Source organism: Cervus elaphus, chromosome 11, assembly GCF_910594005.1.
Source record: "Cervus elaphus chromosome 11, mCerEla1.1, whole genome shotgun sequence".
Lineage (NCBI taxonomy): Eukaryota > Metazoa > Chordata > Mammalia > Artiodactyla > Cervidae > Cervus > Cervus elaphus.
In genome coordinates, this window is record NC_057825.1 from 67080036 (window position 1) to 67103945 (window position 23910).

General features: G+C 42.5%; 1 protein-coding gene across 1 annotated transcript in view; it reads right to left on the minus strand.

The window, feature by feature from the left end:
- Positions 1 to 23910, minus strand: part of SPTBN1 (spectrin beta, non-erythrocytic 1) — a 201912-nt gene that overhangs the window by 122446 nt on the left and 55556 nt on the right. Inside the window, exon 2 of the mRNA XM_043918011.1 lies at positions 20013 to 20209. Coding sequence (XP_043773946.1) covers positions 20013 to 20160 — 148 coding nt within the window. The 5' untranslated portion in view covers positions 20161 to 20209. The remainder of the gene's footprint in view (positions 1 to 20012; positions 20210 to 23910) is intronic.

Here is a 23910-nt window from a genome sequence, read left to right on the forward strand (position 1 = left end):
ATGTGGCTAAGTCCCTTCACTATTCACCTGAAACTATCATGACATTGTCAATCACCTATACCCCAATACAAAATAAAAAAGTTAAAAATAAAAGATGGGTATTGTATGATTCCACTTACATGAGGTAACTAGAGCAGTCAAACTCAAGGAAACAGAAAGTAGAATGGAGGTTGCCAGGAGTTGGGAGAGGGGGAACCTGGGAGCTGTTGTTTAACGGGAATAGAGTTTCAGTTTTGCAAGATAAAAATGTTCTAGAGATTTACTGCAAGACAATGTCAATATAGTTAACACTATTGAACTGTCCACTTAAAAATGGTTAACATGGTAAACTCTATGTAATGAGTTTTTTTAACCACAATTAAAATTAAAAAGGTCTGGTACAGTCTCAGGGGGAATCCACTCCTGGGCATGGCTATAAGAGCAGATCTAAGGCCAAGTTTCGTGCTTAGACTCTCAACTTGAACAAAACATTCTCAAATGCTATCAACCAACACACTGATTCCTTCAAGTCCTCTCTTTAACCCTTAAGAAGGAAAAAAAGAAAAAACTGGATGAGAATTCTGCCAACTCCCATTTTTACAACAAAAGTCCCAATAAATTACTTATTGACTCCAAATTGCTTCCAAGTCTGTCTCTGTACATAGTGCTCCAGAGTCACTTCCATTCACCCCAGTTACCCCTAATGTCAGGCCTTCTGATCTCTACACGCCCAACTTTCATGAAATTGTTCAAAAATTATTTTTTCAGTCAGCCTCTTTGAGGTAGAATCCCCACATCACAAATTTGTAATAGCAGTTTTTGGTATGTTAGGAAGAATCAGTGGCAACACATCATAGTTAGGCAGGCACGCACACACCCACACAATCTGGGTGTGGGTACAGATGTGGGTGAGAGTCTCCATCCCACAGGTGCACAGGATCACATTGGTAGATAATGAACAGAAAGGCTTTCCATACTCCTAAGGTTTTGTGATACTCCATCATCAACTCTCCTGAAATATTCAGACTCACTGATACCCTCTTAAGTGTGGGTATATCCATAGTTTTCTGTCAAGAATAATTTCCGTGTAAAAAGGGCCCATGAAGCAATGGATCACAGCTCTGACTGATTAAAGTGTCCTCCATCCTGCCTATGTAAGATTATGGAAGGGCAAATGGCAAAAATCATTACATAGAAGAAGGGCCTGTAATTTGAAGTGATTATACTCAAAGTCTTGTTAACACTCTATAAGAGCCTGCATTTCTGACTCATCAAACATAAAAAGTTTACAAAAAATTAACAAGAGTCTAGGACTTGAGTCAGAGTCACATGGCATTTAGTATTTCCTGGAGAAGGACAAAGGTTGCTATCATCACCATACACAGTCTACATCTCACCGTGTACACAGAAACCACTGGGAAAAGAGGCCCTAACTCACCCTGGCAACCGCAGGAAGGCAGTCTGCTAACTCCTCAGGGGCCCACACACACTCTTGGAGGCCTATTATTGTTGTTCAGTCACTAAATTGTGTCCGACTCTTTGTGACCCCATGGACTGCAGCATGCCAGGCTTCCCTGTCTCTCACTATCTCCTAGAGTTTGCTCCAACTCATGTCCATTGAGTCGGTGATGCCATCCAACTATCTCATCCTCTGTCGCCCCCTTCTCCTCCTGCCCTCAGTCTTTCCCAGCACCAGGGTCTTTTCCAATGAGTTGGCTCTTCACATTTTGGCTCTTTGGCTACATTAGATGGCCAAAGTATTGGACCTTCAGCTTCAGCATCAGTCCTTCCAATGAATATTCAGGGTTGATTTCCTTTAGGATTGACTGGTTTGATCTCCAAGGGACTCTCAAGAGTCTTCTCCAGCACCACAAGCCTATGGAGGTCTATGGACCTTAGTACATCTAACCAGTCCTCCTCCTTATTTTTCAAATGAGGACAGTGAAGCTGAGAGAGGCTAGATGATTTCTCTAAAGTCTCAACTAGCCAAGCCCAGCAGCATCCCAATCTCCGGACTGCAGTAACAGTATTGACAGCAGCACTTTCGTCAATGCCATAAACAGCTTTGGGACCTAAAAAAATTTTCCCTAGACTTTAATGCCCATCTTTAATGTCTGGCTTTTCTATAACAGTAGAACAGGAGTGGGACAGTAGGTATTTAAATAAAGTGCCCACTTAGTATTTGTCACTTTGCAGAATCCTAGGACACCTTTACTAATTTAATTTCATCCTTCCTTAAATAAAACTTACCGCTTTTCAAAAGATGTTTTCCAAGTTGTTTCTACAACCTACCAACAGTCATATCTAGGATATATTTTACACCTCCATACCTTATAAGGTAATTCATACCATCATACCTTTTTAGTATACTACTTAACACAAATGTTTGACCTTTTTTTAAAAAAAATAGGTCACTTAGGTCTCCCTTTTAAAACTGGTCACACTTCTCTTGTGCTTGACAACCAGAAGAAAGAATGCTTATAATATCTGATTCTTTATTCAGCTTTCCTATTAAACACAGGTGATGTTTGGCTGTATCAGGAAAGGTTTTAAAGTCAGCTTAATTTAAAATAAATAAAGTCAGCTTAATCACCACTGATGTCACAAATGAGTATTCATTACTTTCAAAAAAAAAAATCAAAAAGCTTTGTTCTAATATCTGTTCCTCCAGCAGTTCTAATCTTCTAAGTTTACTGAAGGTATCTCAAAGTCTTACTCATAATTCTCTAACATGGGGTAATCACGGGGAGAGGTACAATATTCTTTTTCCATGAATTAAAGGGTGTTCAGAGGCCAACGAATACTTATGGGAAGGAGGACAATTTCCAAGGGAGTTAGAGAAGCTGGGTTACAGATAGGCATCAGAGGCTTTCAATTACTGCCTTGGAATGCAGTATTTATACCACCACTAAAGCAGGCAGGCTGGGCAAATAACAACCTAATTTAGAAAATCTCAGACTGAAATCTGTGAAACAGGGGCTAATGCCCCCTACTGAAGACTGCTCTTAATATTATAGTAATATTTTTATAATCTTGCCCAAGATGAAAGTGATACACAAATTTTAAATATTACAAACAATCCCCCTGAAAATCTAGCAATATTTCTTCTTTACTATCCCCTGATACCAAACTACAGCTGTCTCAACAAGAGGGAACAGGGCCCTAAAGCTAATAACCCCCACAGAGGACCAACCCTCTCCCAGCAAGTGCAGGCAACTTGACTTGGATGTTCTTTTTTGTTTTTTTGGCTGTGCCCCACAGCATGTGGGACCTTAGTTCCCTAACCAGGGATTGAACCCATGCCCCCTGCATTGGACGGCAGAGTCTTAATCCCTGGATGGCCAGGAAGTCCCTTGACTTGCATGTTCTATGCTAAGCTCATCTGTCTCCCTCCGAGGAACACGAGTCTCCCACTTACATCTCCATCCCTCCTGCTCCCTCCAATCTTGGCTATTTGCAGAGGAAAAAAAAAATTTCTTTCTCAACCTCCACTCCAAGAAAAGCTTTAAAATATTTTTTATGACACGCTTTCCTTAAATCATTGTCCCAATAAATGTTCAGGGTTCTGATCATCGTAATGTGCACTGAGTGCAAAAACCCCAAAATAGGAAAACGCAGCAAGAGAAGACACAAATGTGAAGAATGTCTTAAGAGTTTTTTTTAATTAAAAAAATGAGGTTTTTCCAATGCCCTCCCCCCACCCTCACCCCCACTCCCAGGAGAAGACCTGGAGTCACAAAAGCCCTGTGAACACCACAGCACAAAAGGCCACAGGTCAGCCCCATCTTTAGGCCATCAGACATATGCCCATGTTCCTGCTTTTCCACCTGACTTCTGATCCACCCACCGTGCACTCATGTATCATTTCTCAATATGGAAGCCCTCCTTGCAGGAGGAGAGAGGAGCCCTCTCTTCACAAGATTGATCTCCCAAATGTGTGTGTGTTCTTAGTTGCTCAGTTGTGTCTGACTCTTTGCAACCCCATGGACTGTAGCCCCCAGACTCCTCTGTCCATGGAATTTTCCAGGCAAGAATACTGAAGTGGGTTGCCATGCCCTTCCTCCTACTGCATTGTTATAATTAGCAGCCCCTACTGTATGCCTACCGTGTACAAATGCTGAGCTTGGCACCTTCCATGTTAAAGTTCTGTCAACACTCCCATAGGGAGGATATTATGGTTCTCATCCTATAGAAGTAACTTTGTCCACTACCTTATAGCTGGTAAGGGACAGAATAGACATTTAGTCCCAGACTCCAGGCCTCGAAAGCCACTCTCCTTTCTCAGCATCAGAACTGAGATGGACAGTCCTGGATGCCTGAATTCAAATCTAGGAATAGCCAGGTGCTCAGGCCCTAGAAGGACCTGTGCATGGGTGTGTGGGGAAGCAGATGAGAAAGCCCCCCATATGGTTCCCAAAAGCCAGGGAGAATGTAGGCAAATGCAAACTAAGGAAAACATAATACAGTCCTGAAAACTGGAGGCCACAGGATAGAGCAAAAACAAATAAAAATTAACAGTGACCAGCCTTGCATATTCGTGACCAAAATACCCCACACAACTCTGAAGATACCCCAGCTTCTAGCACCCAGAGCAAACAACTTAGCATGAGGCTTCATATAACCAGAACCAAGCTCCCACTCCTCCAGCTGCCCTTTCCCACCCCCGCCCCCAACAGTCCACTGGAAAGCAAGGCCTAGAGATTCAGTTTAAATCCTTGCTTTCTCAAACCCTTGGCCATCGCCCCAGTTTCAGGGCCTCCTCCTCGTCTCCAGACAAACAGGACAGTCTCCTTAAACGGCTTCCCTCCATCTAGCTGTTCTCCTTGGCCTTCCTCCATGGTGTCCCCAGGAAGGCTCAAGTCCCACCTACCAGTGTCCTCAGGTTAAGTCACTAGAAGGTTCAGGATCCCTGGGGCTAAAAAAACCAGGTGAGGCATTCTGTTTCATGCAGAGTGGCTCCAGGCTTGCCATTATACATACTGAAATAACAAATGTGATTCTACTTAAAAATAAAAACTCTCCCGAACTCAAGTGTAGAAAACCACTAGCCCAAAGGACGAAGGACTGAACTCCTTGGCATGACATCCGAGGCCCTCCTCGTTTACTCTTACGGCTCTCACTTGAGCTCCTTCTCACTTCTGGTGTCTCCCCGAGGGAGCTGGGCACCATCATGCCATTCAGGGCGCCACCTGCTCACCCTGAAACTCTGCTGCATCTACTGACACTGCCTCTCCTCTGCGAGAACTACAGAAAATCTTTTCTGCTGACCACAGGCTTCTTTCCACTTCATCATCTATCTCTATACAGTTGACCCTTGAACAACATGGGTCTGAATTGTGCAGGCCCAATTATACGTGGATTTCTTTCAACAGTAGATGCTACAGTGCTACATGATTCATGGTTGGCTGAATCCAGCAGATGCAAAAACCACACATACAGAGGAACCACGATACAGAAGGCTGACTATACAGTTACACCCGGATTTTCTACTGCATGGAGGGTCAGCATCACTACCCCCCATATTGTTGGAAGGATCAATTGTATTTCTAACGCTATTCTCAGTGCCTGACACATAATGGATGCTCAATAACTATTTCATTCATTCATTCACTAATGAGTGAATGAAACAAAACATGAAATAATCACTCTAATCATCATGATTCATAAAGCTTCAAAACAGAGACCACGCAGATGTACTTTCAAATGAACCTGTCACCACAGGATCTTCCAACACTTGTTTGTTATAAACTCTAACTAGGAAATCAATACTAGCATTAAAAAAGAGGAACTGAAAATATCAGAGCAACGCATGAAATACATGTAAACACTACTTCGCAAAATTCAAATGTGGGTGGACACACACACACATATACCCATATATAGTCCCTCAGGACGGTTCAACTCGATTTTGCAAAAGCAATATGCATGAGGTAGAAACCATACTTCAGTCTGTGAATTTTGATCATTTGATGATATTGTCTCGTGATGCTGAGCAGCAGCTCCAGTCAGCCAGGTGATCAAGAGGGTAAATATACTTACAGCCCTTCTGGTTTTCACTTTCAGTATAGCATACACCCATACTTTACATGAAACAGACAACACTTTATTATAAAATGGGCTTTATTAGATTCAGACTAATATTAAGTGGTTCTGAGCACATTTAAGATAGGCTAGGCTAAGCTATGGTGCTCGGTAGGTTAGGTGTATTAAATGCATTTTTGACTTGTGACATATTCAACTTGCTGATGGGTTTATCAGGACAAAACTTCGTTGAAGATCTGGACATAAATTTATGTGCATACTGGGCTGCTACAAAAATTCAGTTCTTACTGATTATTTCCCTCAAATTTTTTGTTTCAAAATATTAAGTCAGTTATAGGTTAGATCAACATGATTACTCTAAGGTCCTCCATTCAGTTTTTAAAATATAGAAACTACATGCTTCATGATAAAATTGAGTTCAGATAATAATGGTGTTAAGGGTGCCAATTAAAATGGCTCCCTGAATGTGAAAGAGTTAAAAAGAAAAAAAAAAAAAACCTACATGTGGGTGCACCTGAAGATTATGGCTAATTAAATGCACAAAGAAGGCACAAGCAAGCACACCTGTTAATTCAGTGCCAGGGGTTTGGGGTTTCAAATTAGTATCAAGTGCCTCCTGCAGCGTGGCCTCCTCGCCATCCTGTATTTCTCAAGGCAGTCTTAAATACTTCTCCATTATTTACAAGCATCCTACAAACATGGGCTTTCCCTCATATGCTTGGAGGCAGTTCCAGGGATGGTGTGCTCGGGGCAAACGCCGGAGGCATACACTGATCCTCTGCAGAGTGACCAGTTCCAGATACAAAAGTCTGTATCTTCACCGCAGAGTCACACAGAGGTTAACAGATTTCATCTCTACTCTTATTTCTCCAACATCAGTATATAACACAGCTTTGGGACTATCAATCCATGGAACTATCAAACCCACATACTGGCTAGAGGAAAGGTAAAACTGACTTTCGGGGGTGGGGCAAGATGGCTAAATGACAGGCCACTAGCCCTGTGGATTTAGAAAGTTACTAGATTGTTTCTGTTGTTGCTAACCACGGGGAAAAAAAGGCTTAAATTACACAACAGTGAAAACAACCACCATGACAACAGCACTCGAGTTCACTTGGAGCCTAGTCTCGGGGACAGAGGCGTGGTCCTTGGCTGTCGCAGCAAAAGTGAAGTCACTCAGTTGTGTCTGACTCTTTTTGACCCCATGGACAACAGACTACCAGGGTCCTCCATCCATGAGATTTTCCAGGCAAGAATACTGGAGTGGGTTGCCATTTCCTTCTCCAGGGGATCTTCCCAATCCAGGGATAGAACCCGGGTCTCCCACATTGCAGGCAGATGCTTTACTATCTAAGCCACTGCAGCAAATTGGGAGGTAACCTAGGAGCCATACACTACAATGATAGCATTCCCTTCTCAGTCATGCATGTTCACCACATTTGCCAAATTCCCTATGTCCTTAAAGTCAGGATACAGTATTCCAGGAGGAAAACTGTGGCTGACATACAAATTTGTGATAAACCATTAAATTATCAAACGCCAGTTGCTGGCACCCACTTGAGGTTAACAATGACACACAGGAGAACACAGGCAAACTTCAGGCCCATCCAGGAGTGCCTGCCTCTTTAGAGATGCCCCCCATTAAGCATCTATTTGGGCTTCCCTGGTGGCTCAGAGGTTAAAGCGTCTGCTGCAATGCGGGAGACCTGGGTTCGATCCCGGGGTTGGGAAGATCCCTGGAGAAGGAAATGGCAACCCACTCCAGTATTCTTGCCTGGAGAAACCCACGGACGGAGGAGCCTGGTGGGCTACAGTCCACAGGGTCACAAAGAGTCAGACACAACTGAGTGGCTTCACTTCACTTCAAGCATCTATAGTATCCCAGAAACATGGAAGAAAGAGAGACAAAGAGGAAAGAGGTCCAGAAACACTGCAGTGACCTGAAGGAGGAGCAGACAAAACAAGAAATCTTCAGCTTTAACTCTTCTGGCCAAAAAACAAATAAACAAACAGACAAAAAACCTAGGGGCAGACCTGTGCAGCACAAAAGGAGGCAGGGGCCACACTGACGGTATCGTGGAAGAATGTCTGATCCACTGTATAATGGTCTGTACCAGCTTCCAAACAATGCCCCAAACCCCCAGAAGCCTCACTGTCAATTAACAATGCAGTAGGGAGATCAGATCCTGCAAGGACAGAAGTCTAAAGCAATACTCTTTGGTGGGGGAAGACTAAACTCCCGATTCTAACCATCAACTGGTCCTGCTACTGTTCACAATAATTTACATGGAAAATATTTCAAACTTTTAGAATATGACAGGTGCCCCATAAGAAAGTGCCATTCCAGATTTTTCCCCAGTATGGTGACATTAAGCACAACATCAGCATGTTCCTCATCAACATGGAATCTGTTTTGAGGAAATGGACTGTATAAAACAGTCATCAAGACATACATCAAACTTTCAAAAGGAATTATCTTTAGGAGTAGAGACAGGCTTGGGGGAGGGGAACATTCACTGTCTACTTCCATAGAGTTTGGATTTTCTTTTTTTTTTTTTACAGTGCATGCATTGTAAAGTATGATATACAGTGCAATGTTAATATTTTATAATATATTTTAAGCTAACAGTCTTAAATACATAGAACTAATTTTTCAATGGGTATTACAGAAATTAGGGAGAAATTTTCCCCAATGAAGTGACACTTAGTAGTTCTGACCATGAACCAGTTGTTCAGCGCAACCAGTAGAAGTGTTAACACATGATCACATTCTGACTTATGCAAAGAATGCTGAAAAAACATGATGCACTGTTTCTGTCTTTGAGGACTTTTTAGAAAGCAGCCAGAGAGCCAAAGCACAGATACATCCACCTTGAGCACACACACAAAATTAATAAGACTCAGGTGAGAGCCTGGGATTCCCGAAGACTTAAGAAGGCGACCCAAATGGTAGTGTGCAATACAGGGAGTGCCTGGGGACCTGGCAAACGGCCCAGCATCTCCCTGACTTCAGCCCTCTGTTTCTCACGATGCCTACGGACACAAGCATGTGGCTAATAAAGCCATTTCACATACAGGTTCAAAAAACCAAAGGACTCTGAAGACATTTAAATGTGTGCGGCAAAATTTTTATCAGCCTCACCCAGTAACACATCACTACCTTAGGGTTCTGAAAATTCACAGGTCTACAGAAAAGAGATCAAAACTTCCCTTGAAAATTAAGTAATGATGATCTGAAATCAGAATTGTGGAAAATGGGCCTGTTTATCAATCAGAAAATGGAGACTAGGATTCAGGTTTTGGGAAACTGTGACACCTTTATATAACAGTCCCATGAACTGACTGTCTTATATTATATAGCCTATTTCCCAAAAATAGAAAACATATTGGTAAGGAACATGCTAATGTACTTACGTCACTATACTGCTAAGAAATATGGAGTGACATGCTATTACCAGGCACCTGTCACACATTCCTGGTCGTTGAGGCCCCAAAAGAAACAACAGTCTAGACAAGTCACTAAATTGCCAAGCAAATTCACAAGTTAACTTAGGTACAAACTGAACAGCTAACTCTAATAAGGCACACTCTAAAGACTGACACGCTAATGCTCATTTCTCTATATTTTTTCAAAGGTATTAAAGGAAGCTGTTGAGCCTTCCCTGGAGGCTCAGACAGTAAGGAATCTACCTGCAATTCAGGAGATCTGGTTCGATCCCTGGGTCAGGAAGATTCCCTGGAGAAGGGAATGGCTACCCACTCCAGTATTCTTGCCTGGAAAATCCCACGGACACAGGAGCCTGGTGGGCTACAGTCTATGGGGTTGCAAAGAGTCAGACATGACTAAGCGACTAACAAAAAGGAAGCTATAAGGTTACTGGATGCTTTGTTTTAAAAGAAGCAGTTAGTCAATGGCGAAAGTCACCGTGCCATTTTATAAGATAGTTTTATCTCTGAATCAAGAACATCAATCTATCTGAAAACAGGCCATGAGCATCCACTGTTATGCACTGCCATCTGCCCAGCACCCACCCCCTTTTGTAGGAAGAGTTCCATGTGGTTCCAGGGAGAGCTACCACGTTTTTACATCCCTCTGCACCCCCACATCACAGTTCACCCATTCAGGAGTTACCCCTTGACCAAAGTCTAGTAAATTACAGCCTCCTTATCAAACAGCCACCAATGTTTCCAACTGAAGCTAGAAAAATGAGGCAAGAGGTGGATAGCAAAGTTCAGGGGCACATGACAGACACAGTCCCTGCTACCTGGAAGACCACCTGCAGGAGCAGAAATAGAAGCTAAAATCAAGAGACTGAGGGAGAGAAACCCTTACTTTCTGTTGTTCTGGGGCCTGTCTGCACCTTGCCTTCTCTTCTGATTGGCTGTTTGGCTCTTCCCTTGGTCACACAAAATACACCAGTATCTTTCCTCCAAAGTCCTAACATAAAGTGCCTTCCCCCACCACACCACAATTTTGCATGAGAAATGCCAACCACAGCCTCCAACTGCCAGCTGAATTCTCTCTAAGCCATGGATGGATGAGGCAGGTGTGTTTTATCCATATAGCTTCCTACTCTTTACCAATGTTTTGGATACCGCTCCTAAAGACAGTCATTTGTAAGTAATCAGTTGGTCATGATCTGGTATAAAAAGATTCTCTGGGCCAACTGGAGCCCCATCTCCATACACAACCTCACAGAGATGTGGACTAGAGAAGCCAGGATATTGAGTCATTTAGCAATGAGGTCAGAAAAGACTGGCAGTAGGTGGAGTTGGAACTACAACACACCAAAGCCACGTGTGAGCTGACGTATGGTGAGCAGACACCAGCACTGTGCAAAGGGCGCCCGTCAGCGAGGCACCCACCCCACCTGAAAGATGAAGATCACCTCCAGCCCTACTGCAGCCTCAGTCACTAATGAATTTCTGGGTCTCCCAAGCTGGAAGCTTCGCAGTAACCTGCCCCCCTACTTCACCACACTCTACCTTTTTTTATTCAGATACTTAAGTGAGTCCCTGTTTCTGACAACCAGAAAGGGCGAAGCCAGAAAAATTCTGAATGCAAAATTCTTTCCAGAGAAGCCCATCAGCAGGCATAAACCAAATGCTTGTTACCGTGGTACCCAGAAACCTCCCACCGGATTACTATACTGAATGTGATTATGTCAAAACTCATGACAGATACACAGTTTAATAACCAAAGCCATCTTAAATCAGCTTGGTGTCAAACATCAAAACCGTAATTCAAGAAACTATTTAACATCTCCCCCGATCAGTTTTCTCTACAAATTAAAATACTAAACTGAATGGTACTGCTGAAAATGGTAGTTAAATAAAAACCTTAGCTATCTGAATTTCATTGTAGAATTGACTCAGTGATATTTTTAGTTTCTTCTCATTGTGGGACGTGTTTTTTAAGTGGACAGGGACTCTATAAATGCCTTGCATATAAATGATATATTATCTTCTTACTTTCTTATATTTTCTTCTCTACTTGCTCATGGGTCCACTTTGGGAGAAAATTGGCTAGAGTTGAACGGTATAAGTGAATTCAACAGAGGGAACAAAGATGACCATACAAGATGACCAAACACCCACCAGTAGGTTTTTCTGGTGACCACATCCAAGTAAGTGAAGAAGTACTTAACTCCACAGTGCTATCCTATCAGATGCCTATGAGGGATCTGCCATCTGTTCCAAGGCAACTGCCAAATAAAATCACAGTATTATGGTGTTAGTAACTTTTACAGAATTTTTTCTGTTCTTTCCCACTAATCTACTACTATTACTTACATAAGAGAACACAGGGAGAAATGAAGTACTGACACATGCTACAACATGGATGAACCCTGAAAATATTTTGCTACATAAAAGAAATTGGTCACAAATAGCCACATATTGTAGGATTCAATTTAGTTGAAATGTCCAGAATAGACAGATCCATAGTCAGAAACTAGATTAGTGGCTGCCTGGAGATGGAGAAGAATGAAAATGGGAAGTGACTGTTAACGTGTATGCGACTTCTTTTGGGGGTGATAAAAATGTTCTGAGATTAGTGTTATTAGATATAACTGTGAGTGTATTAAAAACCACTGAACTGCATACTTTACAGGGGTAAATTTTACAATATGTAAGTAATATCTCCTTGGACTGCAAGGAGATCCAACCAGTCAATCCTTAAGGAAATCAGTCCTGAATATTCACTGGAAGGACTGATGCTGAAGCTGAAACTCCAATACTTTGGCCATCTGATGCAAAGAACTGACTCACTGGAAAAGACCCTGATGCTGGGAAAGATTGAAGGCTGGAGAAGGGGACAACAGAGGATGAGATGGTTGGATGGCATCACAGACTCGATAGACATGAATTTGAGTAAGCTCCGGGAGCTGGTGATGGACAGGGAGGCCTGGCGTACTACAGGCCATGGGGTCACAAAGAGTCAGACACGACTGAGCGACTGAACTGAAGTAATATCTCAGTAAAGCTGATACTTAACAGACAGACAGATGGCTGTGGGTTAGGGGTGTACATATGCAGAGAGAGTAGGAAAAGCAGAAGACTGGATAAAAATCATAATGTTTTCCTCTTCTGCTTACCTAGATAGTTTCCAACAAAAGACAGGTCACATTCCCTAAGTTAAATCATAAATCAACCATAAAATATATGGAATTTTCCCCTAAAAATGGTGATCGGAATTCAGTTATGTCCTACTCTTTGCGACCCTATAGGCTGTAGCCCTTCAGGCTCCTCCATCCATGGCATTCTCCAGGCAAGAATACTGGAGTGTGGAGCCATTCCCTTCTCCAGGGGATCTTCCCAACCCAGGGATCGAACCCAGGTCTCCTGAATTGCAGGCAGATTCTTTACCATCTGAGCCAGCAAGGATGCAGCAAGAGATGATAAGGGAATTAGGATCGAGAACTTCTCTGCCAAAGGAATAAAACTTGAAAGTGACTGAGGGGCAGGAGTGTGGGCTGGGTTAGGAAGAGGAATGGTGTGTGGTTAAGAGGTTTGATAAAGGAGAGGCTGGTGCTCCCAGGCAGGATCGTTCAGCTCAGCTACTATGGAGTTCCAGCCACTGCTGAGATGAGAGAGAATTTGAAGACTATCAGGATCAGGAGCAGAAATACAAGCTGATTTCAAAAGTCAGGAGGGGGTCATCTACAGCAGCAAGGAGAAAGAGAGGGGAGGGAAATCTGAGGAACCTGTACTTAAAAGACAAAGAAAAGATTCCTGTAGTCCTATGGCTGGGACACTACTGAAGCTTTATGTGTACAGAAAATAAATTGGGGATATAATCCAGGACTGCATGTAATGACCTAAACAGACTTTCTCTCAATAGTTTTGCATAAACCCCTTTGATATGAAATATTCTTCCAGATTCAGATTTCACAAAAAATGGGTAGTGTATTTACTGGGCACTAGGGACCATGCCGCTCTCAGAAATAATCCCAAATAATGCATAATTTAGGCAAACAGCTTCAAGAGTAGATGAGGACAGAGATTGGTGATTTAGTCACTAAGTCCTGTCCGACTCTTGCAACCCCATGGACTGTAGTCTGCCAGGCTCCTCTGTCCATGGGGTTCTCCAGGCAAGAATATTGGAGTGGGTTGTCATTTCCTTCTACAGGGAATCTTCCTGACCCAGGGATTAAACCCATGTCTCCTGCACTGCAGGTAGTTTCTTTACCAACTGAGCTACCAGAGAAGCCCCAACTCCACCATGCAAAAAGCCTTTCTCTTGGGGCATAAAAGTATTCCATCTGAACAGGGTGGTGAGCACGTGAATAAGAAAAGCTCTAGCTTAATTTTCAAGGAATGAGTCCGAGCTCAAGGTGGCGTACCATCTTGGAAAGCCCAAAGTGCTTTCTATTTTCATGAAAGGGATCCTCAGAGACCTACAGCCCAGCCTCTTCTCTTTTGCTGCAGTGGAAATGGAAGCAACCGCACCAAGGTCCAAGACTCAGTCTCTCTCCAAGTTCCAAGGGGTTTTACATTACTCGACTCAGACTCTTAAAAATGGTTTTGGTTTTTCTCCCTCTTGCAATCAATCTTTCCCTCTAAATTACTAGAGTGCTAGTTGCCTGCACTACTTTCTTGGCACTGGCATACAAATAAACAGGCTTTTATCTTCCTAATTGGATCATTCCAGACCATGTTTTATAGATCTCTTTGCATATTCAATAGCAAGCTGGCGCCATACTTTCACTAGAAGGAAGTAAAATATTTTATATATATTTGTTTGTTTGTGTATTCATCCTGGCAGGGGAGATGGATTGTAAATTAACAGGCGTATTCTGGGAAGTAGAATTCTATGTAAAACCACTGTAGTACAGGAGATCTTAAAAAATATGAAGCCAGTATCTAAACCATTAAAAAATTCATTATTATTGGTAGAAAGAACAATAGGACATCTCTCTCAAAAAAGGTAAATTAAAAAATCTTTTACCTTTAAAAAAAAAAAAAAGAGTTACTGTTTTTCTTTTTGATTTTTTTTGCTTTTAATTAATTTATTTATTTGGCTGTACTGGGTCTGTTTCAGCATGCAGGATTTTTAGTTATGATATATGTGATTTGGGCTTCATAGGTGGAGCTAGTGGTAAAAAAAAAAAAACCCTGCCTGCCAATGCAGGAGACATACAAGTTCAGCCTCTTAGTTGGGAAAATCCCCTGGAGGAGGGCATAGCAACCTACTCCAGTCTTCCTGCTTGGAGAATTCTTTGGATAGAGAAGCCTGGTGGGCTAGGGTCCATCGCGTCTCGAAGAGTTGGACACAACTAAAGTGACTTAGCACACACATGTGGGACCTAGTTCCCTGGCAAGGGATCGAACCCAGGCCCCTACACTGGGAGCTCAGAGTCAGCTGCTGGACCACCAGGGAAATCTCCTCTTCTACAGTTTCAAAATAAGTTTCCACCATCTGTGCAGGTCTATCCGTTTGCGGATTAAGTATACTAAATCATATAAGTATGTAACCTTAAGGATAGCTTGAAATTTGCAATCAACGGGCAGAAAGTAGAGGCAAGTTCTGCTCTAACTCTCACTGTACAGAATCCGGGTCTTCTGGAGAAAACCTCGGCCTGAATTTTTTATCTGTAACTGCAGTGTTTTTAGGATATACTTTTGAAATGTCCCCACTAATTTTAATTAGCACTAGAGAGCTCATTTAGTGCCTTAAGAAATTTCCTGCTCTCCTGGAGATTACAAATTAAAAGACCCATACAACCACAGGGCCTGGGAGTAGGAGTGGGGGTTGGGGAGAACCTCAATCACCTCCTGGAGGAGGATCCACCCTGAAGGGGCCTATAATGAGGGCAGGGATTTCAGCAAGAAATGCCTGGTCACTCCAATGAAAACTTCTGTTTAAAGGAAATCTAGTTGATACATACAGTTACTAAATAAGTGTTATTTACTCTATCCATGTAATGTAAAAGATACAATTAGGTGCTTTCACCTCATTTTCTCAGCTTCCTTGATTCTCCACAACCACATAAACTCAAGGTCAATTTCTTTTGTCATTCCCACAGCTTCACAGAAAGGCTCTCCTGCAACATTTTAGCTCATAAATGCTGATGAGTGACAACTCCCAAAGTCATTTTGTTTTTAATTTCTGACATTTTTTGAAATGTTCATTCGTACACAGGCTTTCTCCTACTACTTTGCTGTGCCATTATATTGGGGGTGGGAATTAATCAAAACTTTGGGATGTGATAATAGAGGTTAAGATGTTTTTATGCTTTTTCCCTAATTACCAAACTGTTCAGATTTATTTCAGGAAAAAGTTCAAATACAGATACAAAAAAAATCACTCAGAAAGAAACATGGAATATTTTGGTACACAGCCTATTTTTTTTAATTCACCGTTTATGAGTATTGATATAATGATATTAATTCTAATTACTGCATCAAGCTAAATGTTACACTTTTAAAAAGATTACTTTTTCTACCTGCCTTAATTGGTGTTGATTCCACAAAATATAACCTAAACCATAAACATCCATCACTTGTAAAAAGAAAATGTTTACCTTTTACATCTCTTTAAAAGGGTAAAAGGTTTTTTTAAAAAAGCATGTAAGTTTCAGGCTCACAGCAGTAGAATTCCTCATCTATATACACTACAAAGTGATTGCCAGCACAATTCTAGTTACCATCCGTCCACCAGTGGACACCCTTCACCCCCATTACCCACTCTCACCCCCCTTTCCCTATGGTAACCACTAATCTGATCTCTGTGAGTTTGTTTCTGGTTTATTTGTTCATTTGTTTTGCTTCTAGATGAAATGGCCTCAGACACCTGACAAAGTAGACCAGACGACCATCAGTCCTCTACACCAGTCTCAGCCCACGGTTCCCCAGACCAGCCGCAGTAGCATCACATGGGAAACTGTTAGGAACGTAAATCATCAAGTACCATCCGGGGCTTACTGAGTCAGAAACTCTGGGAATGGGCCCATAATCTGTGCTTTGACAAGATCTCCACAAGATTCTGAAGCCCACTCAAATTCCAGAACCACGGTTCTAGACACTGCTGGACTGGACTGTTATTCCTGCCATTAGCATGTTAGGCTTTCTGGAGAGCTCAGAGATTGTTTTGTCACACAGACCTGGGAAGTCAGAAAATAAGCAAGATAGTTTCCTCCATAAACAGATGGCTTTCCTGGCATCTTCTGGATTCACTAAAAATAATTTCTTTTTTCTTTTCACGTTATATATCCTGGAGGCATCATGTTTTCCTTTCAATGACTCCTCACAGTTACTCATGGCTTCTTCAAGCCACAGGATGCATTCCTGAACCTTCTAAAGATCTAACACGTCTGAATTACCCATTATCATTCCTCTCACCCATGGGCTCTGAATCATTTTGCATTTTACTGAATATAAAAAAATAGTAGGCTATATACTTCAGAGCTGGTCTGCCTTCAGCCACTTGTCAGCAGTGTGACCTTGGCAAACTACTTAATCTGCCTGTGCCTCAGTTTCCTCACCTTTCAGTTCAATCAGTTCAGTCGCTCAGTCGTGTCTGACTCCACAATACCATGGGCTTACCCTGCAGGTAATAATAACCTCCCCGACAACTGCTATGGGATTAACTGTTAAAATATGCCATGAGCAGTGCCTGACACACAGTAAGCATGCTTACTTCCATTATCATTTGTTCAAGGACCTGGATAACACAGAAGTAAAGACATCTTAGGAAGTATAAGGACAACTGATCAATCCTAGGAACAGCTGGGATTCTGTAGTTCTCTGGAACTACAGAAACAAAGAATAAGGATCTGCTCTGCAATCGGCAAGTAAAAAGAAATACTACAGTGGACCCTTGAACAACACGGGTGAGGAACACCAATTCTCTATACAGTTAAAAATCCCCATTGTTCAAGGTCAACTGTACACAGCCGTCTGGAACCAGAAAGCAACTGACTGGTGATCAAAGATAACTGGTCATTATAGTATCACACTAGTCTAAAGGCTCAAATGAAAACTCAAGAAAATGCTGCTGCTGCTAAGTCGCTTCAGTCGTGTCCGACTCTGTGCGAGCCCATAGATGGCAGCCTACCAGGCTGCCCTGTCCCTGGGATTCTCTAGGCAAGAACACTGGAGTGGGTTGCCATTTCCTTCTCCAAAGCATGACAGTGAAAAGTGAAAGTGAAGTTGCTCAGTAGGGTCTGACTCAGCGACCCCATGGACTGCAGCCTACCAGGCTCCTCCGTCCATGGGATTTTCCAGGCAAGAGTACTGGAGTGGGGTGCCACTGCTTTCTCCACAATAAAATGAGGTAAGAGATTGAAGTGAAGATCAAGCCACTAACACAAGACAGGATCATGGTTTCCATGAGGTTCCATGTTAGTGAATAAGCTAGAAAATAACGCTCCAATTCTAGAGTGACGATCTGGTTAATCATTTATTTGTACCCTCAAATCAGGTAAGTTCAAGAAAGATCTTTAAGTCACCACCACTCAAGAAACAGACTCTCCTAAGGGCAACTGAACAATTTTCCCACAGCATTCAGTTGACTTCACCCCCAACATCCATTTCCCTCTTCCTCTTTTCCCATTATATTCCACACTTTCTAGCCAAGCTGTCTGGGTGGGACTGACCCCTCATCAACCCCACCATTCCCCATTCCCTGCACTCCAAGGTGCACCCTGATTAGCTGATGTCAACCAGCATAACCTCTTGTGACGCCAGTGGAGAAAGGTTCCGAGAGAGGCACTGAAACGAGCATAATCAATTAAGCTGGTGAGACTGAAACTAGGGCCTCGGTGAAAGCACAGCACTGGGCAATCAGAGGTGCATTTCTCTGCTGGATGTCCTTTCAGACAGATCCGGAACCTGGGGCAGCCATCCTGGGACTCCAGGACCCAAACACCTACCTGATCATGGAGTCTACACCAGCAAGCAAAGCCAAAATGTAGAGAGACAGGAAATGGATCCTGGTCATACCATTTAAGCTTAAAGGTGAATTTGTCTACTCTGTCACTTCCCTTTGTCATTTAAACCATTCTGGTTTAAGTTTCTCCTCTAAGCAGTACATGCCTCTTAATCACATTGTACTGTAAAGGTAACAAAAAAGTGAGTGATCGTCACAATTAACAGTAAACTTACCTTTTTAAGTTGTGACTTCAATTTATAGGTCATAATTAAAGATATTAGGAAAAAATACATAAACCTAATTTTATCACTCAGAAATCATTTTATCTGAAATCTCAAAGTACAGAGGCAAGGTTGTGAATAAACTCCACATGGTTTACACGTATTCAGCACTGCTGACTTTTCACTGTGACTGAGCCCCTTCCTGATCTTCAGGGCCATCTCAGGACACACGCCCTGCCCACCTAGGGCCCTGGTAAAAGTGTGTTTTAAGAAATGAACAGCAACGAGGGCATGAGAAATCACAACGTAGGGGACACGTGCCTGCTAATTTGATCAATGGCAGACTTACCTGCATTAAATGTGCCTTCACCAGATTAAGCTACTGCTCTTCAGATCAAAAACTTCTGCACGTGATACTAACTAACCTTAGTCACTCAAAGGGTTAGCCACTCAAAGGAAGTACTGCAACACGTCTGGTTAATTCATATACCACAGTCCGTAAGTAAACATGTTTATTTGTATTCTGTTGACCCTTACACCAGCGGTCCCCAACCTTGCTGGCACCAGGGGTCACTGTCATGGAAGACTATTTTTCCATGGACCAGGAGTGGTGGGGGATGGTTTTGGGATGATTCAAGTGCAGTACATTTGTTGTGCACTCTATTTCTAATCTAGAGCTGCCGCTGATCTGACAGGAAGTACCAGTCCATGGCCCAGAGGCTGGGGACCCCCACCTCACACATGAGTTTGAACTGTGCAGGTACACTTGCACGCCAATTTTTTTCAATAAATATACAGATACACAGTAAATGTATTTCCTTATGATTTTCTAACTAACATTTTCTTCTTTTCTCCGGCTTACTTTATGGCAAGAGTATAGTATATAATACATTTAACTTACAAAATATGTATTCATCAACTGTTTATATTATCGATAAGGTTTCAGGTCAACAGTGGGCTATTAGTATTAAGTTCTGACAGTGAGCTACTAGAAGTTAAGTTCTGGGGGAGTCAAAAGTTAAATGTGGATTTGCAAACGTGCAGCAGGTCAGTGTCCCTAACCCCCACGTCATTCCAGGGTCAACTGTATTTTTATGTCTAAGGTACAGTACACTTCAATATTTTTCAAATGCAAGATGTGCTAAAAATAAAACAATCTGACAAACACAGGGCAACTCTTTCTGAAGGGCTATACAAACACCCTGTGGAATCATTCTGGCCTTGAGACCGACCATTCTCCAAATAGGAGACTGGCCATCTTCTGAAATGGTCAGCTTACTCTCGTAGGACATGTTCAAGTAGATACGAGCCTATCGTGCGAGGGCAACAGAATGACTCATTTCAAAGGGATCTGTAAGGCATCCCAGGCCTCGATGACAGGCAGGAGGGAGACCTACCTGCCAGAGCCTTGATGCGTGACCGCTCAAAGAGCCGCGCGGAGCTGTTCTCGTTGTCCCAGTCGTCCACATCCCAGCGGTTGTTGACATCGCTGTACTGCTGCTGGATCTCAATGTTGTCGTAGTCTGTGGCTACTGTGGTTGTCATCTTGGACCGTCTCAGCTGCTCCTCCACATCAGCGCCTTCTTAGAGGTCTCTGAGAAAGAAAACGAAAACCCTAGTCAGATGTCTAAGCCGTTGATCCCTACAAACCTACTGGGCAAAGGTGAGCAGAACACCACACAGGTTCTACGTGCCAAGAGTAGGTCTCGGGGGTCCGTCAGAGCTGGTTTGGAACGTCAGCAATGCCTCATAACACGAGTGTGACCTTGGCCACAGCACTTAACATCTCAGAGACTCCGTTTCCCCCAGACATTAGAGGGGGATGATACTCTACAGATTGTTGAGAAGACTGAATGAAATGATAGATGCCCAAAAAAGGGTGGGTTCTTCCTTCTTTCTAATGTTTAAACTTTGTAATTTAAGAATTTCATTGGAGCTGGATGAACACCTCCCTTAGGCTTCCGAATGAAAAAATTTATTTCTACTGTGTGTCACCATAAACTATAAGCTTTTAGCTTCTCCCAGAAATTCATACAACGTGATGTGAGAGAACTAACATCACCTTATCTAACCATCTCATTTTCATGTTAGAAAACTGATGCCTAATATTAAATGACATAGTAAATATACAGCAGTAATGACAGTACTGGTGGTGTTTAACAGACATCAAAAAAATGACTAAGTGATGACTGAAATTATGCATATGACTGTGTTATTACAAATTCTACTACCAACCCCAATAACCCCACCTCAGGGACCCAATGACAGCCACAGTGTTTTACAGGGATAAATGGGAATTCTCAGAACTTTGGTCTCAATGTTTGGCCCACTGCCATCTTTGCTTTATCACAGGGCCCTCAAGAGAGTTAGGAGAAACACATTTAGCTGTAAATATATAGCTTCTCCCTTCAATATAGCTATTATTCATTCACGGAACCAAAATGTACTGAGGACCCAGTACATGCTCAGCACTGTTCCAGATGCCGGGGATAACTGTAAACAAGCTAAGGACCCAGCACTAGTGGAGCTTACGAACTAGTAGGCTGAGCTGGACAAACAGCATTGTGTGTCCAAGACAGCTGAAAAAAAATAAAATGAAGCTAGAGTGATGTGACAGAGGATGACATCAATAATGCTGTTATAAAGTTCAAAGCTGCTCAGAAGCTAGACTTAATCATTCTTACTTACCACAAAAAGGAAATGATAATTATGTGAAGTGATAGAGCTCTTAGCCAATGCTACAGTGGTAATCATACTGTAATATATAAACATATCAAATCAATGTATCTTACACTTTAAACTTACAAGCTTAAACTTATATGTCAGTTATATCTTAATTTAAAAATAAAACAGAGAAGAATGGATGAATGGCTATTTTAGAGCTGGTGGTGGGTCAGGAAAGGCCTGAGTCAGTATCTAAACTGAGACCTCAATGATCTTGCACACTTAGATCAAGAGGAATAATGTTCTCGGCAGAGGAAACCACACGTGTAAAGGCCCTACAGTGAGACCAGCTCAGCTTGTTGGAGGAATGAAGAGCTCTGTGGCCAGAGTGAGAGACAAGGAGATGAGGATAGAACAGCAGGTGGGGCCAGACACGAAGGGCCGTTAAGTGTGATGGAAGACACAGCAGGCTTTTAACCTAACAACTGACGTCACTGGACGAATGTTTTCAAAAGATCAATCCTGGTACTGTGTGAAAAACAGATTGTAGGAGGCAAGAATCTGTGCTTACGTTGTATCGGCGTAGTCAAATTCCTGCATGTTTTATATACAAAACGATCTGAGTAAATTAAAAAAGGGAAGAGGAAGAAAGATGCATACCGTCCCCCACTTAGTTGTGGGAAACTGTCCTCAGGGAAAAGGTGTCTGTCATCTCCCCCCCATCCTGCCCCACCTGCCCCATCTTAAGATTCAAAAATTATAAGATTTTGTACCTGGACGCTCATTTCATGAAAACCTCACTCAGTGTGCAGAGACCAGGGTTAGCAGACCCAAATGCTGGAGCTCATGCACTAATCAAACCAGACACCACCTGGCAATCACAAAGGGACCACTGGAGCTGATTCTTCCCCGCACGTGGCACGGAACAAAGAAAATAAACAAAGCCACAAACGCGGAAAAGAAACATTCCTCTTACTGTTCTTCAAAAGGTAGCTTTTCTCCAGTTGCAGCACAGAACCACACATGGCCCATGCAACCAGGCTTCTGTGGACAATAAATTGAACTGCACCTCAAGCCGTGTAACAGCTGGTGGCAAAAGCACAGACACCCCCTCTCGTCATTAGCTGTTTTCTCACAAGCTGTCCAAGAACATCACCAGCACATCCTCCATGTTCCTAAGTGAGAAGTACCGTGTCCACCTCCAACTGAGTCACAACAGCTGTAAGGCACAGAGTCGGCCACCTCTGCTCAGACAGACACTTCTTGGATGGCAGTACACTCCTAGATTCCCATCAAGGCAGACATTATCATGTCAACAACATAAATCTATCAGAAGATTAATTTTAACACCTCCATTAGCAATGTATTTAAAAGATTTCATAAAAACAGTAAAATTCAGACACTTAAGCCCATGAGAGTATCTATAGAGGAATCTTACTGTTGCTTTCAACATCCACACTCATAATCTCTTCAAAAAGAAAATCAATATTGTTATGTACCATTTAACCTTGGAGATGTTAATTTTTAGGACTCCATTAAAACCAAAGATTTCTACAAAATTTAGCCTTGGAGGATGCCATCTCTAAGGGAAAAAATGTGAAAGTACTATTGATTTCAAAATGTTTAAGCCAACCCAAGGTGAAATCTGACTACCACGTACCTCTTTCCAGTTTTGTTTTGGCTATTTGGTGCCACCTGCTGACCAATAAGAACAAGCCACAGCACTCCAGGGCAGTGACCAACCTCTGCTCCACCAACCGCCGCCCCCCCTCAACCTCTGACTGTAGAGTAAAACCAACTACAACCCATGAATCTTCCAACCACTGACTTATCCACAAATTTCTCAACAAGCAAGTATTGGGTCCTTGACGCAAGTTTAAAATAAGTAATGTCAAGAATACAAGCATAGGTTTTCTACATTTTCTTCTTCTTCTTTTTTTTTTAATGTGGACAATTTTAAAAGTCTTTATTGAATTTATGACAATATTGCTTCTGTTTTATGTTTTAGTTTTTTGGCCACAAGGCATGTGGGATCTTAGCTCCTCGACCGGGGATCAAACTGCACTCCCTGCATTAAAAGGCTAAGTCTTAACCACTAGACCACCAGGGAAGTCCCTCTAAGTTTTCTTCTTTAATGGTGTTCTTTAATAATGCCATTGCTGGAGAAGGCAATGGCACCCCACTCCAGTACTCTTGCCTGGAAAATCCCATGGACGGAGGAGCCTGGTGGGCTGCAGTCCATGGGGTTGCTAGGAGTCATACATGACTGAGCGACTTCACTTTCACGCATTGGAGAAGGAAATGGCAATCCACTCCAGTGTTCTTGCCTGGAGAATCCCAGGGACGGGGAAGCCTGGGGGCTGCCGTCTATGGGGTTGCACAGAGTCGGCCACGACTGAAGCGACTTAGCGGCAGCAGCATTCACAGAGAGATAAAAAGTTGAAGAACAGAGAATAACATTTATCTTGTTGAAGGTTTACAGTAACATCATGACCTGACCTAAGGGGATAGTTGCAAGAACAAAGGATTCCAATACCAAGAAGTTTGCAACAACTAACCACGCCCCTCCATCACCTTGCTTTTAAAAGTGCTTTGCTGAAACAGGGAAGGAAATCAGGTCCTGGGGGGCAT